The sequence below is a fragment of the Heptranchias perlo genome, chromosome 4 (genome assembly GCF_035084215.1).
Source record: "Heptranchias perlo isolate sHepPer1 chromosome 4, sHepPer1.hap1, whole genome shotgun sequence".
Classification (NCBI taxonomy): domain Eukaryota; kingdom Metazoa; phylum Chordata; class Chondrichthyes; order Hexanchiformes; family Hexanchidae; genus Heptranchias; species Heptranchias perlo.
Window position 1 is genome coordinate 56,120,720 of NC_090328.1, and position 17,945 is coordinate 56,138,664.

A 17,945-nucleotide genomic window follows, 5' to 3' on the forward strand; every position below is an offset into this window, starting at 1 on the left:
GCTCACCACCACCTTCTCAAGGGCAATTATGGATGGGCAATAAATGCCGGCCTCGCCAGCGACGCCCACATCCCATGAACGAATAATAAAAAAAATTGCATTGTATCTACCTTTACAAATTTATGAATAAAGTTTCAGAGGGCAGTAAAGAATCAACCACATTGGTGTAGGACTGGAGTCACATATAGGCCAGACCAGGTAAAGATAACTTCCTTCCGTGAAGGATATTAGTGAACCAGTTGGATTTTTGTAACTATCCTACAGCTTCATGGTCACTTTTACTGATATCAACTGATGTCCCCAAGGAAATAAATTTAGTAACACAAGCTCACTTCCTCCTTCAATAATTTCTAAATCCACCACTACAAAAATTGCACCTTTGAGTAACTCAATTTTACCTATTACGCAATTGATGGAAGATTGGGCATTGCTTCAGCTTAAGTTGTGATAATTTCATGTCGCATTGCATAGTCTGATTGTAAATACTTACATATCATACATGAGGCCATTGGGTTTCAGTTTCCGTAGAAAAATAAATTAGATTACAGAATGTGGTTGCAAAACACTATTAAAAGTTCTGAAATCTATTGTAATAAAGTTAATGTAACATATCGAGTTGCCCTGAAGCATGCCTTGGTCATATGACTTTATTAAGGGCTATTTTTAAATTTGATGCTTTTTTTGATTGTCAGGTTTTTTGAAGCTGGTTAACAGCTTTTCTGCGTTTGGAGGTTGGGATGTTTGGTCCCTTCCTTATTAAAGGTCAAATTTGAAAAGGGAATTTGTTCTTCGGGGACCACATCGATACGTGTTGAATAGCGGAAGTTGTGGTGTTTTGATGATTGACAGCCCCAGTGTCCAATAATATCCGGAGGCTGACGAGCTCTGACCAATCGGCGAAATACTGAGGTCGAACTTCTGGTTTAAGGCTGGTTGAGTCAGCAAAGAATTGAGGGGGAGCGTGAGGCAGCATGGTGTATATGGACAAGAGTCATGCCGATAAGGAGAGGTAACACGGCGGCGGCGGCGGCGGCGGCTCCTCATCACCTCGCTTTGATGTTTAAGTTTGCGGTGGAAGCGCGAGCCTGGCTATGTGCAGCGGTTTAGAACGTTCCGGGCGGAGGAATGGGGCTGGGTTCCAAACTGCCGCCGTTTTGTTTTGTATTTAAATATAACTGAATTCTGTGGAACCTACGACGTCATCACTGGAACGGTCGGTATCGAACCTTCTATTTATCGCCTCCTGCGCAAACCCGATTTTAACCGCTCCTCCACTGGCGGCCGTGCCTTCAGCTGCCCCGGCCCCAAGCTCTGGAATTCCCTTCCCAAACCTCTCTGCCTTTCTACCTCTCTCTCCTTTAAGATGCTCCTTAAAACCTGCCTCTTTGACCAAGCTTTTGGTTCCCCCTCCTAATATCTCCTCATGTGGCTTGGTGTCAAATTTTGTTTGATAATCACCTCCAATGAAGAGCCTTGGGATGTTTCATCACTTTAAAGGTTCCGTATAAATGCAAGTTGTTGTTGAGATGTGAGACTGATCTGGAGGTGCATGAATCATAGAATCATAGAAGTTTACAACATGGAAACAGGCCCTTTGGCCCAACATGTCCATGTTGCCCAGTTTATACCACTAAGCTAGTCCCAATTGCTATGCCCATATCCCTCTATACCCATCTTACCCATGTAAATAGAATCATAGATGTTTACAACAATGAGCCCGGAAGTTAATCATGGACAGGCATCCAGCCTCTGGGGAACACCACTGTTTACATCCCTCCGTTCTGAAAAATATCCATTAACTATATCACTATGATTTTTGTCCTTTTTAACCTATTTACTGTTCATGCTGCCCCATTCAACTATTGTGTGCTTTAATTTTACTGACAAGTCCTCTAATCATGTCTGTTTATTGATCTTATATTGCACATGCTGCTGTTTAGGAAACAGGAAAGTACAGAGCAACTAGACTATTGATGAATCCCCTACATGTACATCCCCTCTTAGAAGAGATTTACTAGACTGATTCCAGGGATGAGGGACTTTAGTTACGTGGATAGACTGGAGAAGCTGGGGTTGTTCTCTTTCAAACAGAGAAGGTTGTGAGGAGATTTGATAGAGGTATTCAAAATCATGAAGGGTCTAGACAGAGTAGATAGAGAGGACATAGATTTAAGGTGATTGGCAAAAGAACCAAAGGTGATATGAGGAAAAACTGTCTTACACAGTGAGTGGTTAGGATCTGGAATGTACAGCCAAGGGCTGGTGGAGGCGGAGGCGGATTCAATCATGGCCTTCAAAAGGAAAAAATTTGCAGGGCTACGGGGAAAGGGCAGAGGAGTGGGACTCGCTGGATTGCACTTGCATGGAGCTGGCACAGACTCGAGGGGCTGAATGGTCTCCTTCCGTGCTGTATCTTTCAATGATTCTATGCAGAATTGCATTATCTGAAAGCATTATTGGAAAAGACAGATGACTGAAAAACTGAGCACTGCTGTAGGCCATATAAAATGGAGAGCTGTAAGTGTCTGGGTACAGGTTTGTATATAAAATAAATCTACTATTTTAGCAGAAACACTTAAAAAAAAAACTAAGTGTTATTTATAAATTGTTTAATTTAAAATTTGGAAGAAGATTGGTTTAAAAAAAACAATTTATCAACCTGAAAAAAATCCAGGTATTTATGGTGGAAATTGATTTTTTTTTAAAAAACAATTTTAATGATCCCTAGAGATGATGATTGAATCAGAGGGGGGGGGGGTTAGATAAACTCGGTCTCTTCTATTACATGCAGAAAAACAATAATGTAAATTCCTCTTAAGTATTGGAGACAATTTTTATGATAACCTAGGGAAATCTGTTTTGAGGTGGGTTCAAAATCTAAATCAACTTTTTTGTCTTTGAAGGTATATTTGCATATATCCAGCATATATAAACAGCAAAAAGACTATAGCAGAAGGAAGAAGAATACCAGTAGAAAAGGTGAGACTAAGAAGACTTCTGGTAACTGCTTTTTGGATATAGTGTGTTGTGTTGTTTTGAAGATAAAGCCCTGTCTCCAAGTTGTACTTCGGCCTCTTCCCTACTTCTCCAGCTCCTTCTTCTCGTTTGAGCATCTTGTCCTTTTCCAACCCTCTAACCTTTTCATTTAAGTTTTGTCAAGCACTCCCCAAGCCTCCCACCAACTTCTATCTCGAGATGTCCTTATTTTCTCCTCCTTTAGCCTCTGTACGAAACAATCCTCATCCTGGGTGATTTCAGTCTTCAACTTGCCTCTCTTTGCTGAAATTATTCCTCTCAATTCACCATCTTCAGCTATGCCATCTTTTAACACATCTCCTCCATTGTCCAGCTCTGTGGGACTGTTCTCGGATGGTTGCGTTCACAATGCAATCAGATTATTTCCAGTAATAGCCTCGCTTCTCACCCTAAATTATTACCCCATTATCTCCTCGAAGTCTATCCTTGGCTCCCTCTTCCTCAGCCTTTGACAGCAACATCCTCAGATATGGGATCACCTTTGACATCCAGCCTTTCTTCTCCAACACTTCCCTCAACTGTCTCTGTGCTATTAGACATTCCCGCTCCCTTTTTACCATCAGTTGCGGAACCTTCGTCTGCCTGGGTCATACCCCCTGAAATTCCCTGCCTAAACTTCTTCTTCTCCTCCTCCTCTTTCCCCCCCCCCCCCCCCCCCACAACTCTTAAAAATAAGAATCTCCTCAAAACCAATTTCTTTGACTAAGGTTTTGGTCACCCTGCTTAATCAGCAGAAAAGATTTACTAGAATGGTACCAGGGATGAGGGACTTCAGTTCTGTGGAGAGACTGGAGAAGCTGGGGTTGTTCTTAAAGCAGAGAAGGTTAAGAGGAGATTTGTTAGAGGTGTTCAAAATCATGAAGAGTTTTGATAGAGTAAATAAGGAGAAACTGATTCCAGTAGCAGCAGGGTCAGTAACCAGAGGGCACAGATTTAAGGTAATTGGCAAAAGAACCAGGGGCAAGGAAAATTGTTTTTACGCAGCGAGTTGTAATGATCTGGAATGCACTGGCTGATGTGGTGGAAGCAGATTCAATAATAACCTTGAAAAGGGAATTGGATAAATACTTGAAGGGAAAAAATTGCAGGGCTATGGGGGAAGAGCAGAAAAGTGGGACTAATTGGATAGGCCTTTCAAAGAGTCGGCACAGGCACATTTGGCCAAATGGCCTCCTTCTGTACTGTATCATTCTATAAATTCCTGGCATCAGTTTTCCATATACTTACTCTGTGAAGTACCTAGGGACATGTTTTTCATAAAAGATGCTTTGCAAATGGAAATTGTTGTTGTATCATAGTGATAACTATGTTTATTTCTATAAAGGCTGTGGAAAACCCAACAATTGGAGAAATTAGAGATGTTTGTGCAGCAGCAGGACTAAATGTGATTGTAGAGGTATTATTTATTGTTTAATATTTTTGCTGAATATTGAACATTTCATAAAGTTCCTGACTTTTTCCCCACATACCCATTAATATATTTTTCACACTTTTTAGAATAAACTGTACCCACGTGAGTGGAACAGAGATGTACAATTCAGAGGCAGAATACGTGTTCAACTGAAAAATGAAGATGGATCTGTATGTTTAGAGCAGTTTCCAACACGTAAGTAACTAAATCTGGTCAAACGTACACGGGTCTGTTAATTATGCAACGCGTCTTGTGCATTAGATGATTATTTTTCCTGAACAATGTCTATAATCCTGTGCACTTTACATTTTTCAAAGCAAATAATGTAATTCCATCCAGTGTGTTGTCATACATAAAAATAGAAATATACCACAGTACCATTAACACAAAGATGGATTACAGTTTTGGGTGAAGACTGTCAGGACATGTTCTGTTGCACTGGCGTGTGGTAACCAATTTATTTTGCTTAAAATACCTCTGTACCAGTCCTATAAAGCCACTTGGGCTGTGTGTGAAACTGATTTTTCAAACTATTGAATAAATATCAACAGCCACAAACCAATGAACTTCCTGAATACTGTTGTACAGGAGGAAGGCAGAGTAGTGTGAAGCTTCTGTTTGATATGTGTACACTCTGATACTAGCTTTGCTTATTTGGACATCACCAGTGATCTTATAACTTGTGCAGTGGTAAGTTGTATTCATTTTAGTTGGAAACCCCTGTCTTGTGACACCTATTTCTGTTTTGTTCCCTCTAGTTTGTCTTATTGGAGACATAGAAATTACAATACGGCCATTCGGCCCAACCAGTCTGTATTCATGTTTATCCTCCGCATGAGCAGTAGTCCTGTTCCTATATCCCTTTGTTCCCCTTTCCTTCAACCATCTATCTAACCTGTTCTTAAATGTTATGGTTTCTACTTCAATCACTAACTCAGTGCATTCTACAGGCTCACATGATTCCACTTGCCAAGTTTTTAAAATCTAGAAATTGCCGGTCATTTAATAATCAGGTATTCTATCCCAGGAAAGCCCTCCCTCCCTATTGGGAACAATACAATCTTGTAAATTGTAACGGCTTGCCCAATGGCTGTCACTAATCCAAGAGACTGATAGGAAGACTGACTTCAGTTTTCAAACACAAAATGTGTCTTTTGGGCTGCTTGGCTTGGAACATGTATACAGAGTTGTAATATTATCTGTTTAGCAGATTTGCAAATTATTGAAAGCTTTTGCCTTTATGTCTGTTAATTTCATGTGACCATGTGCTGTATTGATGGGGTTATAATAGAATGACCTCATGAGTCAGTCACATTTTGACATTGCTTATTTTCATCAACATTAAGGACTATCATAAAATTGAGCAAATGCAACTTTTTAAGATTGCTTCAAAAACAGAAAATTCTAAAACTACACTGTAAGTAGTCAGTGGGTCAAAACAAGTTGACTTTTTGGGTATAGTTTATCAGATCTGAAAGATAAACAAGTCTCTTAGGGGTTGGGAGTGGGGAGAAGAAACAACCAGTAATGCAATCACAGAAAAGAAGTTATTAGGTTGAATGACCTATAAATTGCTTAAAATAAAGGTAGGAAACTCTTGATGATCTAAATGATCATCTCAGTGAAGCAATGGAAAGACACTAAAAGAACATGAAAATTGCTGATTGAAAAACCATGGGCGAGAGGCCCACACAAGAAAAAAGGCCAGAAAATGGGAGAAAACATCTGAAGATGTAGGACATAAGAAATGAAAATGGAAAATTATGGAAATGTTCGGTAGGTCCTGAAAAAAGACCAACTTCCAAATTTAAGATAACTCCACTCTTAGCAGTCTTTATTAGCACTTAGAGTGTCTTTCTTTAAACTAAGTTATGCCAAAAATGTATTTTTTGAAACTCCTCTTAAAATGGACTACTGATCTGATAAATAACTTCACTATAAACTAGTAGATCTCCTGGGGCATTGCTACCATCGGTATTCCAGGGCCTGAAGCATGGATTCTGATGTTTTGACATCTGTCTTTAGCCATACGTGAATTAAGTTACTACATAGTCACATACTTGTAATTAGTTCTTTTATTGGCATGCTCACCGTATTCCCACAAACTTTCAAATAAAACCTTCAGTTCATCCTGTTTAGAAATTCTTATCTCGCACTGGTCCAGAGAGTGGAGCACAGAATCAAGGAGAGTAGCAATGAGGCTGAGGAAATTAACATAAATTCTGTCACTTCTAGAATCAGATCTACACAGGTGCTGGAATGGCTGAGACCCAAATTTTGGCAGAAAAGTAAAACGAATGCAAAAATTAAAGCTGAGTTAAATATATAAAACTGAACAGAAGCCTAAAAAACTGGACTTGGACTTGCAGTCTGTGAGGACATAACAGGAGGAAGAGCTCAGGGAAGTGATTTTGGACAAAAAAAAATTAGAAATACAAATTAAAGGTAAATGAGATGTGCTAAGTTCATGTAAGGGGGAAAAATGAATAAAGTTGGTAATACCAGGAAATGGGTTGTTAGTTATGATTTCTGATGAATTTGGGGATGCTGTAATACATCTAACTGAAGGAAGTAGTAGGGTGGTGTCCAGTGACCAATTGGCTTGCTTGGGAGAAGAAAGGGACACTATACTGTGGAGGAGGAGGACATGAGCTCACAACTTTAAGAAAATATATTTTAGTTGTCCATCTCCAGTATTAGTGAAAGAAGATTTCTATTGAGTCTCTAAGGGAACTTATTGGCACTGAAGATAGAACAGTGCAAACTGATAGGCTCTTTAGCAATTGCTATAATAAAATTCTAAAGAAAATCCTCTTTTTTTCTCTTCTTTCCCCCCCGCCCCACCCAAACCCAGGTAAATCAGTAATGTTTTACGTAGCAGAAATGATTCCAAAACTGAAGACCAGGACCCAGAAGGCTGGAGGAGGTGATCAGAATACACAACCAGGTGAAGGTGGCAAGAAGAGCAAGAAGAAGAAGAAGAAGTGATTCAATTGATGGTGCTGGCTTTAGTTATATTTATTTTGAAACCATTCATATATGGTAAACCAATTCAGAGTTTTGTTTTGCTCTGCAATGTAGAACATAACTGACACCAACTTTTCCTTGTATTCTAAGAAATTCAAAACATTACAATTGATTTTGATTAAAGTAGGAACATTTTTAAAAAGAAATATGCCCTGCTATGGTCAATCTTTCAGGCACTAATTTGTTGCACTATATATCTGGTTTGGGGTGGGTGTCCATTAACAAAATGTGTATAACTTATATTCTGTATATTTTGGACAGAATTAATGGTTATGTTGAAAATCAAGTCCTATTGTAAATGTCTCTTAAAAATGCTAGTCATTCATATTTTTAAATGTTCAACAGGATGGAGCTTTAACTGATAGCAAAGTGGAAACAGAATAGTTGAAATCTAAATTCAACTGGAAGAGCCTAACTTTTAGGAGCAGATTAATATCAGTTAAAAAGACAGAAGTGTGGCATTTAAAGTAAGAATTGTCAAAACATCATGTAGAAGCTGCAAAGGATGTAATTTACTAGCTATAAAGCATACTAAAGCTGCCTGGCAGGTTTCTGGCTTAAACAGAAATTCATGTTCTTTGGTTACCTGAACATAATGAAAATAAATAGTTCTGTTTTTAATTGGTTTCCTTTTATTTGCACTTGGGAACATGGAGAAGTACATGATCAGAACAGACCATACCATCCACTGGGCCAGTCCCAAAAACTGACTTTCAATTGCCCATTCCCTCAAATATTTCCACACTATCTGCTTCCAGATAGTCACCACCCTCTTTGTAAATTGTCTGTGAACCTTCCTGCTTCTAAGCCTGAGCTAATGTCCCTAATTCTAGAGTTTGTGGTAACCTGGAACAAAATACTGGGGTTCAATTTATCTATTCCCTCAAGAATATTGAAAACTTGAAACCCTTTGCCTTCTCTTCAACCCCTCCTCATAGCTCAGATGCCTTAGGCTAGGTATCATTTTAGTTGCTCTTTTCTGCGTGGCCTGGATATCCTTGTAGTACAGTGATGAGAATTGTACACAGTACTCCAGATGTGGCCTTACCAGTGCAGACTTAGCTGCTGGAATTTGTGCTCTATACTTTTTGTGGAAACAGCCCCAGTTTTCCTTACTGTTGGTTTCAGTGAACTATGCAGCAATACTAATACATCCCTTTCCTGTTATATGGTTGGATAAACAGAAAATTGTAGCCCAAACAAAATAGCAAGGGCCTAAAATCCTGCTTCAGGCAGCGGAACAGGACTTGTGAGCCTGCCATTTTGGAATTCCCAGGGGCAGGTAATTAGCATATGTTGCCCACCTGTAAGTGTAGCTAGGGTGCCTGCTATGTGGCAGTGGCCAGCTGCTTATGTGCAGAGCTGGCAGGTTCAAGGAAATTATAAACATGGACCACTTTTTCTAGGACTGATTTCCTTACAGCAGTTGGTGAATTTGCATCCTTGTGTGCCCTACTGCAAAGTACTGTATCCCTGCTTCTTGTGTACAGAATACTGCTGCAATCCTTATTCAGGCCAACAACTGGTTTCTGCAATGGGCCCTGTGATGATCTCCTACCCTCCACTCTTCATAGACTGCCTACTTCTCCACTAAACCTACCCTATTCTCCAACAGTTCAAATTTAAAGTCCTCATTCTCATACATATCTCACTAAGGAGTCACATCACCTGACCTCCACAGTCTTCAACCTGGGGTAAATTTAACTTCGAGCTGGGAAGCAGGGGTGATGGGGGGGGGCAGCAGGAAGATGTTCGGGTACAAAACCCAGTAGGTAAGTGGGTGGGCCAGGTGAAGCTAATCAATTTCACTTCCGGGGTTCGTGCCTAGTAGATTGACTGTTGGGCAAGAAGGCCTACTACAGCAGGCCACAGCCAGGGATCAGAGGTAGGGAGCAAGGAAGGGGGTCACGTGGGGCTGGGAAGATGATTTTGTGGGGTGGTAAGGGCTAGGGGAAGCTTAGGGGGCAGGAGAGACGATTGGAGGTTGGGTGAAGAGTCGGGGGGGTGGGGGTGATGGCTAATTGTGGGGTTCCTGTTGGCCAGGTGAGCTTGTTGGGCCTGGATGAAGCACTCCTGCTCCTCCAGGACCACAAGCAGCGCAATAAAAGTACTCACCGCATGGAGGCGGCCCTTCCGCCTGCGTTCATTTGATGTGGTTCGGAAGCAATAGGAAACCTAAACCAGTAAAGTTAAATTCATTTTAATTGTCCCGTACACAAAATATTAAGTACCTCAATGAGGTACATTGCCCTTTTAAGTATCAGCCTGCCAGCTTTACATGGGGGCAGGACTTCCTGGTGCCTGCTGTCTACCCACATACAAACCTGCCTGGTTAAATCCAGAAGTGGGCAAGCTGGTGCCAGGATGTGATCCCACTCCAAAAACCTGTTAATTTAGCCTCCCGCCCACCCCCAATGCACCTGTTCTTGGGGGTTAAAATTTACCCCCTGGTGTCTGATCCCATACCCTCCAATCTTTTGACTGGCCTCCTATACATGTCTATTCCCCAACCCACTAAAGACCGCTTACTCCTCCATACCATCACCCACCTCTGCACTTACATGCTGTTGAAACACTCATTCCTACCTTTGTCACCTCCAAACGAGACCACTTCACGTGTATCTTTGTTAGCGTCCTATCCTCCACCCTTCATCAGTTTGAGTTAATTGAAAACACAACTACTCATATCCTATCTTGCACCAAGTTCTGCTCAAACATCACCCCTGGTCTCACTAGTTCCTAATCACAAAGTGTTTCAAATTTAGCATGCTCATCCTAGTATTTAAAACCCTCCATGGCCTTATGCATTCCTATCTCTAACTTCCTGTGGTTTACAATCCCTGATGAACTCTCCATTCCTGACTCCAACCTCTGGTGCACTTTTGCCCCACCACTGCCAGCTGTGACTGCAGAAGTTTAGATCTCACTCTTTGGACTTTCTGCCCTAAGTTTCTGTGTCTCCCTCTCTTCCTTAAAACTCACCTTTGATCAAGATTTTAGTCATCCCATCTAATCTTTCCTCCTGTGGCTCAGCAGCTGTTTTTTTCTTATGCCCCTGTACAGCACCGTGGCACATTTTTCTATAATGAAGGTACTATATAAATGCATGTTGCTATTGTATGCGAGAGTAGGCAAGTTTCCCTTTGAAGGAAAAGATTTTATTTTTACTTATAACATTATATTTAATTGTTCTAATCATGAAAACAGAAGAAACTGAAATTGAACGAAAAACACGGTTAAACAGTACGCCATTATGTGGTTCTATGCTTTAGTTTCAGTAATACAATGCCAATAAATATTCCAATGTATTATATCTGTCCTTTTAGTTTTCAATCATTTGCTATCCTATGAACATACAAAAAAAATGACAGACAGGAAAAGAGCTCCTGGTACCTTCAGCCTGTCCCATATAATTGTGATATCTTTTGCATCCTGGTGGGCATTGTTGGCCTGGTCTTGATGAAACCACCATAGTCGCTGAATAAAAGCAATTTTTCTAAACCCCACTTAACTAACTCCTGTAGCCAATAGGGCCTCACTTATGACCTGTTTTTAAAAAGGTTACTGAACACAGCAATGAGTAAGTCTGGGGAAGGCTAAGTGCCTGGTTTCATAGGAAAATAAGTGTCTTTTGTCATGACACATGAGCAACCTCTCTGTGCATGCCTGATCTCCATATCAAGCAACATTCTGGACCTGCAGCTCAGTTATTAACATATATAGTAAATAAATATTTTTTTAAAAATTTATGTGAGCAATGCCACAGAAATTGAATTTTATCTCAATGTATTTAGTACATTCGTAGGCTAGAATACCACACATCCAAGATATGAAATCAACCGTTCAAAAAAAAAACTACGCAAGTCAACTTCAGAAGTTTATTAATTAGACATCTACCAGACAATAAAAGGACAAGACAGACCAGAAAAATGCCACTTTCAGAACTGAACCTGCACCATTGGCAATAGTCCATGAAATGTTTGCAACAAGCGATTAAACACTGATTGTAATATTACATTTGAGTACCATACGTTTTTTCCACTTTTCTTGATTTTGGTAAAATTGAGCATATAGATTATAAGAAACACATTTAAAGTGTGCATTAAAAAACGTTCCAAAGGCAATATCTTATCACTCTGGGTCCCAGCGAGCCAAGGATAAATGCAAGCTTTCTCAGGCACTGTTTAAGTGCTCTTCTTCTCTTCAAAGATTATGTTTGCTGTTGCTTTCTTGACTGGAATGACAAAAACATATGTAAATATGCACTATTTTCAAATATTCATTTTTATTCCACCAAACACTTTTAAATATCCTTACTGTGCCACAGAACAATTGTTCAGGTGCTAACAGGCTACCAACACCACTGGTTTGCTGATTTAAATGTTTGCACTTTTTTTTGTTAAAAATGTTCTTCCCTCACACCTCCTGAGGCATTGATTCTATGCTGGGGCACCAGGAACTCCCAATATCTTCCCCAAATGGGAGCCTAAACAGTAAATGTTGACAGGCTATTCCAGCATTAGGGCATGACACTAGAGTGTCCTGTCTTGACCCAACATCCACAGGAATCACAATAGTAATCAGAAGCTGATTAACGCAGCACAGACTAGGGATCAAATTGGTGACTTCCTAGCTCAGCTGTTCAGTGCCTTAACCAGCTACCATTTGATAATGAATTTTTCAGGCAGAGATATAGCAGAGTGAGTTGGAACTCTAGCATAAAGCCCTGGAATGATGTAATATAACCTTGTGCTCACTATTCAATATTCCATCAAATTCCAAGCTCAGCCACCTTGCTATGGGGAAGTATTAAGCAGAGTCAAGGAAATTATCCACATGGAGAGAGTTAACTCCAGGTGACTCCTCTGCAACTCCGAGTGTCAAACCAGAGTGCAACAAAACAAGAAGCCCTATGTAGTACGTCTGGACCCAAAGGATTGGAAAAGAGAAAGAAAGAACTTGGATTTATGTAGGAGCAGGTAATCTGTTTTAGTGTTGTTGGCCAGGACACCAGGAGAACTCCCCTGCTCTTCAAGTAGTGCCATATGATCTTTTACATCCAAAAGACAGCATCTCCACCAGTGTTGCATCCATCATTGCTACACTGAAGTGCCAGCCTACATTAAGTGCACAAGTTTCTGGAGTGGGGCTTGAAGGGCAAAGTGGGGGGGGCGGCGGCGGCATGGTAAAATAGCCTGAGATGTGTTTTTTGTTAAATCGCTCTCTTTGGGTCCCCTTGGGCCTTATGCCTATTAAGAGTTCAAATATATTGACTTTTTACCTCCCCCCCCCACTTTACAAATTACAAAAGCAATAGTAACGGGTTTGTAACCTCTGCTGACCTGCTCCTGAGCCTTTGCTAATGCTGCACTTGATCCGGCCCACTCAGACGAGAGATAGTATTGCTGAGTGGCTCTCCCAGCAATTTTTCCTACTTGCTCTTGAGCATGGCTGAGTTAGGGTACTCACACTGCAGGAACTGTATCCCATCACTCAGGCAACATATTTGAAGGTCTTGTAGCTCAGCAGTTCTGCTTGACAGGCAAGTTGTTTTTTTTAATGAATCTACTTCAGCCAAATAATGCAATGTTATTTAACTTACCATTTTCTTTAATGGTATCTGTAGCTTCTGAGGCCCTGTCACCAACATTCTTCACAATCTCGTCCAGTTTAGCCTCATGCTTCAGAAAGAAAGGGCGGATAAAACGCTTGTAGATCATTTGCGAACCATTAGTGGAAGTGGGAGCCATGCACCAAACCAGGAATGTACACTAAATATAAACAGGTAATAAAAAGATGTATTAAGATAACTGGTTGATACCCTCCATTTATCTACAAGGCTATTGCTACTGCATTAGATTTGTTTGTATAAATTATTGCTTCAATTGTCATCACAGACATTTTGATGCAACTGATGAGGTATTAATGACCGGTGTTAGTTTCCATTTGTATGCAAAATCAATTCTGAATATTTGTTGCAAAACTTTCTACATGTTTACCATTGTCACTGGCTTCTCCAACTGATTATCCTATCATAACATCATGTGGTTTAAAAAAAGGTACATTAAAAATAAGTGCAGTCTACACCTGCTCTAAAGCACTCGAATCATCAGGAAATGGTACTGCAGATCAGGTAGTCAGACACGATGTGAAAACAGAACAGATTTTTGCACAGAATTTTATTTTAAATCAAAAGAAACATTGTAGCAAGCCCTTAATACGGAGGGGGGAGGGAGGGTGTTTGAAGAGGCGAGAAGGGCGGGACAAATGGAGGCGAAAGAGGGAAATGGGGAAGGAAATGAAGGGGGCAGCATAATGGAAATTATCTCAGCAGGGAACTGCAATTTTCATCTCGGCTGGGGAGGTAGTGTGGTGGTGTAACCTTCCTTCTAGGCACTGACATTGTTAATTTGCATGCCCCACCCAAAAGTTGAGGTAAGATAAACATTCCCTCTCCACTACTACTCACTGTGGGAGGGGTTTTGCTTCTTTAAAATATGCTGATTTTCATTTGTGAATCATTTATTCTCTTTGGTATTTCCCAACTGTGCAGCTGTGGCAACACTTCTGGTCAGAGCACTGCACTAGTCTAAATTGATAGTTTGACAATTGATCTCAGTTTTTGCTCGGGGTTTCGGATGGAGGGCACATTCAGCACAGTTTGCCTTCTGAGGTCAGGCATTGTTATTCTGCCTCCCTGTCATGAGCTGATGGTGTCAATAGGCTGTTGTCGAGCCTAGGTGGCCACAACGCGTACGTTCAGGATGAACTGCTTGTTGTATCAACTCTTGATGTTCCACCAAATGACTGGTTTACAATGGAATTCAGCCTTTCACAGCACCATCTACAAGAGTAACTGGCACAGCAGGTACATGTTGACACTTTTATAGCTTTTTCTATTAACAGAGCATTACATCGGAATTTTCAATACATTTTGAAATGGAATGTTGCGACCCGGTTAGCAATTTTTATAGTAGCCCATATCTCTCCAGTTCCTACTGAACCAGGAAGGGATCTCATAAGTTGACTACCCTAAGCTTAAAAGGAGTTATTCTGTTAATTTGTGAGTACCTCAACTTATAATCATGCATCTTCTATCCCGGCTTTGCACAAAGTACTTCTCTATGTTATCAATTCCTTGTCTATTCCACCCTTGATTTTTTTTTTAAAAAAGTGATTTGAGATTTAACTCTCTACATTTTTCTTTATAGCTCAGTAATCAAGAACCTAAAGGTGATCTTGATTACCCTTTTCTGAATGCTTTCCTTTGTGCTTGTTATTTATCTTAACCATATCAATGTTTGTCTGTTGGTCTGTTCCTTTAACTGGCCTTAGAAGAGTACAGACTCCAAATGCAACTAAAGGAAAATGGATATTTCACTATGAAGCATTTATTTGTATGTAGGCACCTTTAAAAAAAGTGTAATTTTTTTTGAAAAAAACATACCGCACCTTATTCAACATTCACTATTTACATATACTAATAAATGACGTGTACAAACTTTAGTGGAAAAATCACCACAAGAGGACAAACTCAGAGGAGGGATATGCAGAAAAAGAACCAAAATGATGTCACAACCACACACCTGAACCCAACAGATAAGCTCATTATACAGCACATTTGAGAGGGGGAAAGAGGAGAAAGATCAGAATGAAAAATACCCTCATAATCTACTCAGCCATTTATTTCACGTCTCAGTCTAGTTTTGCAATATGAAACACTTCTAAAATTCAAAAAGTTCTGGCCACAGGCACAGAAGGACAATCCAATCAAAAGACTGGAAGCAGAAGTAATATCTTGTATAAAAATAAATTTACACATCAACAGAAAAAAGTAGTATTTCAATACACAAACAATCTACCATTAGCTTAATCTGAATTTCCAATAGGGTTTGTCCTAAAGCAAAATGGAGCATTAGCAACAGTGGTACTTGACATCATTTTCAATCCTGTCAAATAACTCAAAGATCCTGAAAAATATAGGAGCTGCCTGTGCACCAGTGTGTCGTAATGACACTCTAGTCTCTATTCTCTATTCTCTCCCTGATGTAAGATGAGTGGGTTGAGGGCTTAACTCCTGTCCACCATGGCTGAATGTGTCTGTCCCTCTTTCAGTTCTGTACTTACAAAAGCCATTTGATAAAGTTCCACATGAAAGGTTACTAATCAAAGCAATGGGTATTTATGGCAAAACTTGAGGATGGATAAGAAATTGGCTGAAGGGTAGAAGACAACAAATATTGGTTGGAGGGGTACTGTCAAGGTGGTGGGGGGGGGGGGGAATGAAAGTACTGAGAGAGGTGCCTCAGAGCTCAGTATTCAGACCACTGCTGTTGCTCAAAACTGCAACCTCCACCACCTAGAAGGAGGAGGGCAGCAGGTGCATGGGAACACCACGAAGTTCCCCTCCAAGTTACAAACCATCCTGCCTTGGACATACACCACTGCTCAAAGTTCTGGAACGCCCTACCCAACAGCATTGTGGGAGCACGTTCACCACACAGACTGAAGCCGTTCAAGGCGGCAGTTCACCACGATCTACTCAAGAGCAACAAGGGATGGGCTATAATGCCAGCCTTGCCAGCAACGCCCACATCCCAAGAATTAATATATTGAAAGAAATATTCAGAAACTGAATGCAAATTAGTCAGATTTGCAGATGATACCAAAATGGGGACCAGTGGGGGGGGGGGGGGGCGCAGCTCAGAAATTAGAGAAAGAGCTGAACAAAATATGTGAGTGGGCTAAACAATGGTACTTGAAATTTTAATGGAAACAAATCTAAAGTATTGCACGTAGGAAGGAAAAAAATAGGCGACACACATACTCCATAAGTAGTATTGAAATAGCTATGGATGAAACCAGAGACTGAAGAATCTTAACACACTCAACATATGCAACCAATGCACAGCAGAAATCAAAAAAGCCAAAAGAATATTGAACTACACTGTAAAAACAGTAGAATACAAGTCAGAGAAAGTTGTGACCAAACTGTATAGTGCTCTAGTCAGACTGCACCCAAGTATTGTTATCAAGTTCTGGTTGCCAAAAAACAAGGGAGACGTTCAAGCACCTGAAGCAATGCAGGGACGAGACACAAGGCTGATCTCTAATGTCAGAGATGACACAAGAATACAAGATTGTAAATGGCATGGAAAAGGTTATTTCAGAATACTAGTTTAAATTAGTTAGTAGGAGTAGGACTAAGGGACTCATGTTTAAACTAATAAATGGTAACTCTAGAGCTCACAGAGAATGGTTAGCACTTGAAATGGGCTTTTGGTCAGAGTGATGGAGGTGAAAAAACAAATCATTTAAGAAACAACAAGATGCAGCTATGGGGTGGGGGGAAATGAGAGGGAAAAGTGTAGATTAGATTTGGATGGATGAATTAAGATGGGCCGATTGACCTTCCTCATTCACGAGTATTTTGTGGTCTTGAGAGTTCATTCTGCTGAAATCTTATGCCATTGCAGTGGTGGTCTTATGGGGGTTGGGGGTTCTGACTCAAAGTGTTAATATCCTCTAGTTTTGTTGTTCCTGGTACACTGACTCAGTGAATATTTGGACTGCCCCAATTAGTTTCGTACTGGAGAAAGGTGGTCGCCTTATTAGTTATTTAGGAAACCCAAATTTGCCATCCTAGCTGAAAAAAAAAACTAAATTTGGCTTCCTTATTCATTTTAATTTGGCCCTGCCTCCTCCCTTTTCTGAGGCCAGCGAAACCTAAGCCACATTAACTTGCTTGTTTATCTTTAAATTTTTGTGCTCACGAAGGTACTGCTTCAGCATTAAGCATTCCCAGGTTGGATAGAGCACAACCAAATGCTAAGTAAAGCTACCTTTACTCCATCCCAACGACATGCCTGAGCCTCAACTTCACCAGTATGATTGGTTGGTGTGGGAAATGAAAACATTTAAAAAAATATTTCGCAGTACGTGGATGATGCTAATAAAGATGTATTTATTACTGATTACTGAAGGCAGTGGTCAGCCTCCTAACAGCTGTTTTTACACTGAATGGCATCCTAAGCCACTTCAAAGGACATCAAAAGTCAACCAGGAACTGATGGGATACATCAGCTGGTTGACCTTGCTCAGCTTGAGCACAGAGGTTGGTAAAGACAGAGAGTGAAACCCTGACGGAGTGAAGTGCTAACAGAGTGAGGACTTTCAACTGGGTATTTGATGAGTGTGGGAATTAGGTGCTAAGTGATTTAAACCAAGGGACTATAAACTAATCGATCAAGTTTTAAAACTTAAATTTAAAAAAACACATAAAAGAACAAGTAATTACTAATTATTTTGAAATCAAGCTAAATCCATTTATTATATAATCTAGAACTCAAGTGGTTCTTTTAGTCCTAGAAATAAACTACTGATTAAATAAATAAAAACTAGAAATGGCAGTACAAGTTGTAATATGTGGGAGTTTGTGGACAGTGAGACTGTCCCAGATTGCCACATCTGC

General features: G+C 40.3%; 2 protein-coding genes across 2 annotated transcripts in view; one reads left to right on the forward strand and one right to left on the reverse strand.

Moving 5' to 3' along the window:
* Positions 1–906: 906 nt before the first annotated feature.
* On the forward strand, positions 907–8,095 carry srp19 (signal recognition particle 19). Its single transcript, XM_067982960.1, has 5 exons — positions 907–1,009; positions 2,904–2,979; positions 4,361–4,432; positions 4,534–4,642; positions 7,302–8,095. Exons 1-5 carry the CDS (start codon positions 972–974, stop codon positions 7,433–7,435), a joined length of 429 nt encoding a protein of 142 aa, XP_067839061.1. The 5' UTR covers positions 907–971; the 3' UTR covers positions 7,436–8,095.
* Positions 8,096–11,338: 3,243 nt separating this feature from the next.
* reep5 (receptor accessory protein 5) overlaps positions 11,339–17,945 on the reverse strand; it is a 45,543-nt gene continuing 38,936 nt past the window's right edge. The window contains exons 4-5 of the mRNA XM_067982959.1: positions 13,077–13,245; positions 11,339–11,708 (exon numbers count right to left, since the gene is read on the reverse strand). Of these exons, the coding sequence (XP_067839060.1) occupies positions 11,659–11,708; positions 13,077–13,245 (219 nt within the window). The 3' untranslated portion in view covers positions 11,339–11,658. The remainder of the gene's footprint in view (positions 11,709–13,076; positions 13,246–17,945) is intronic.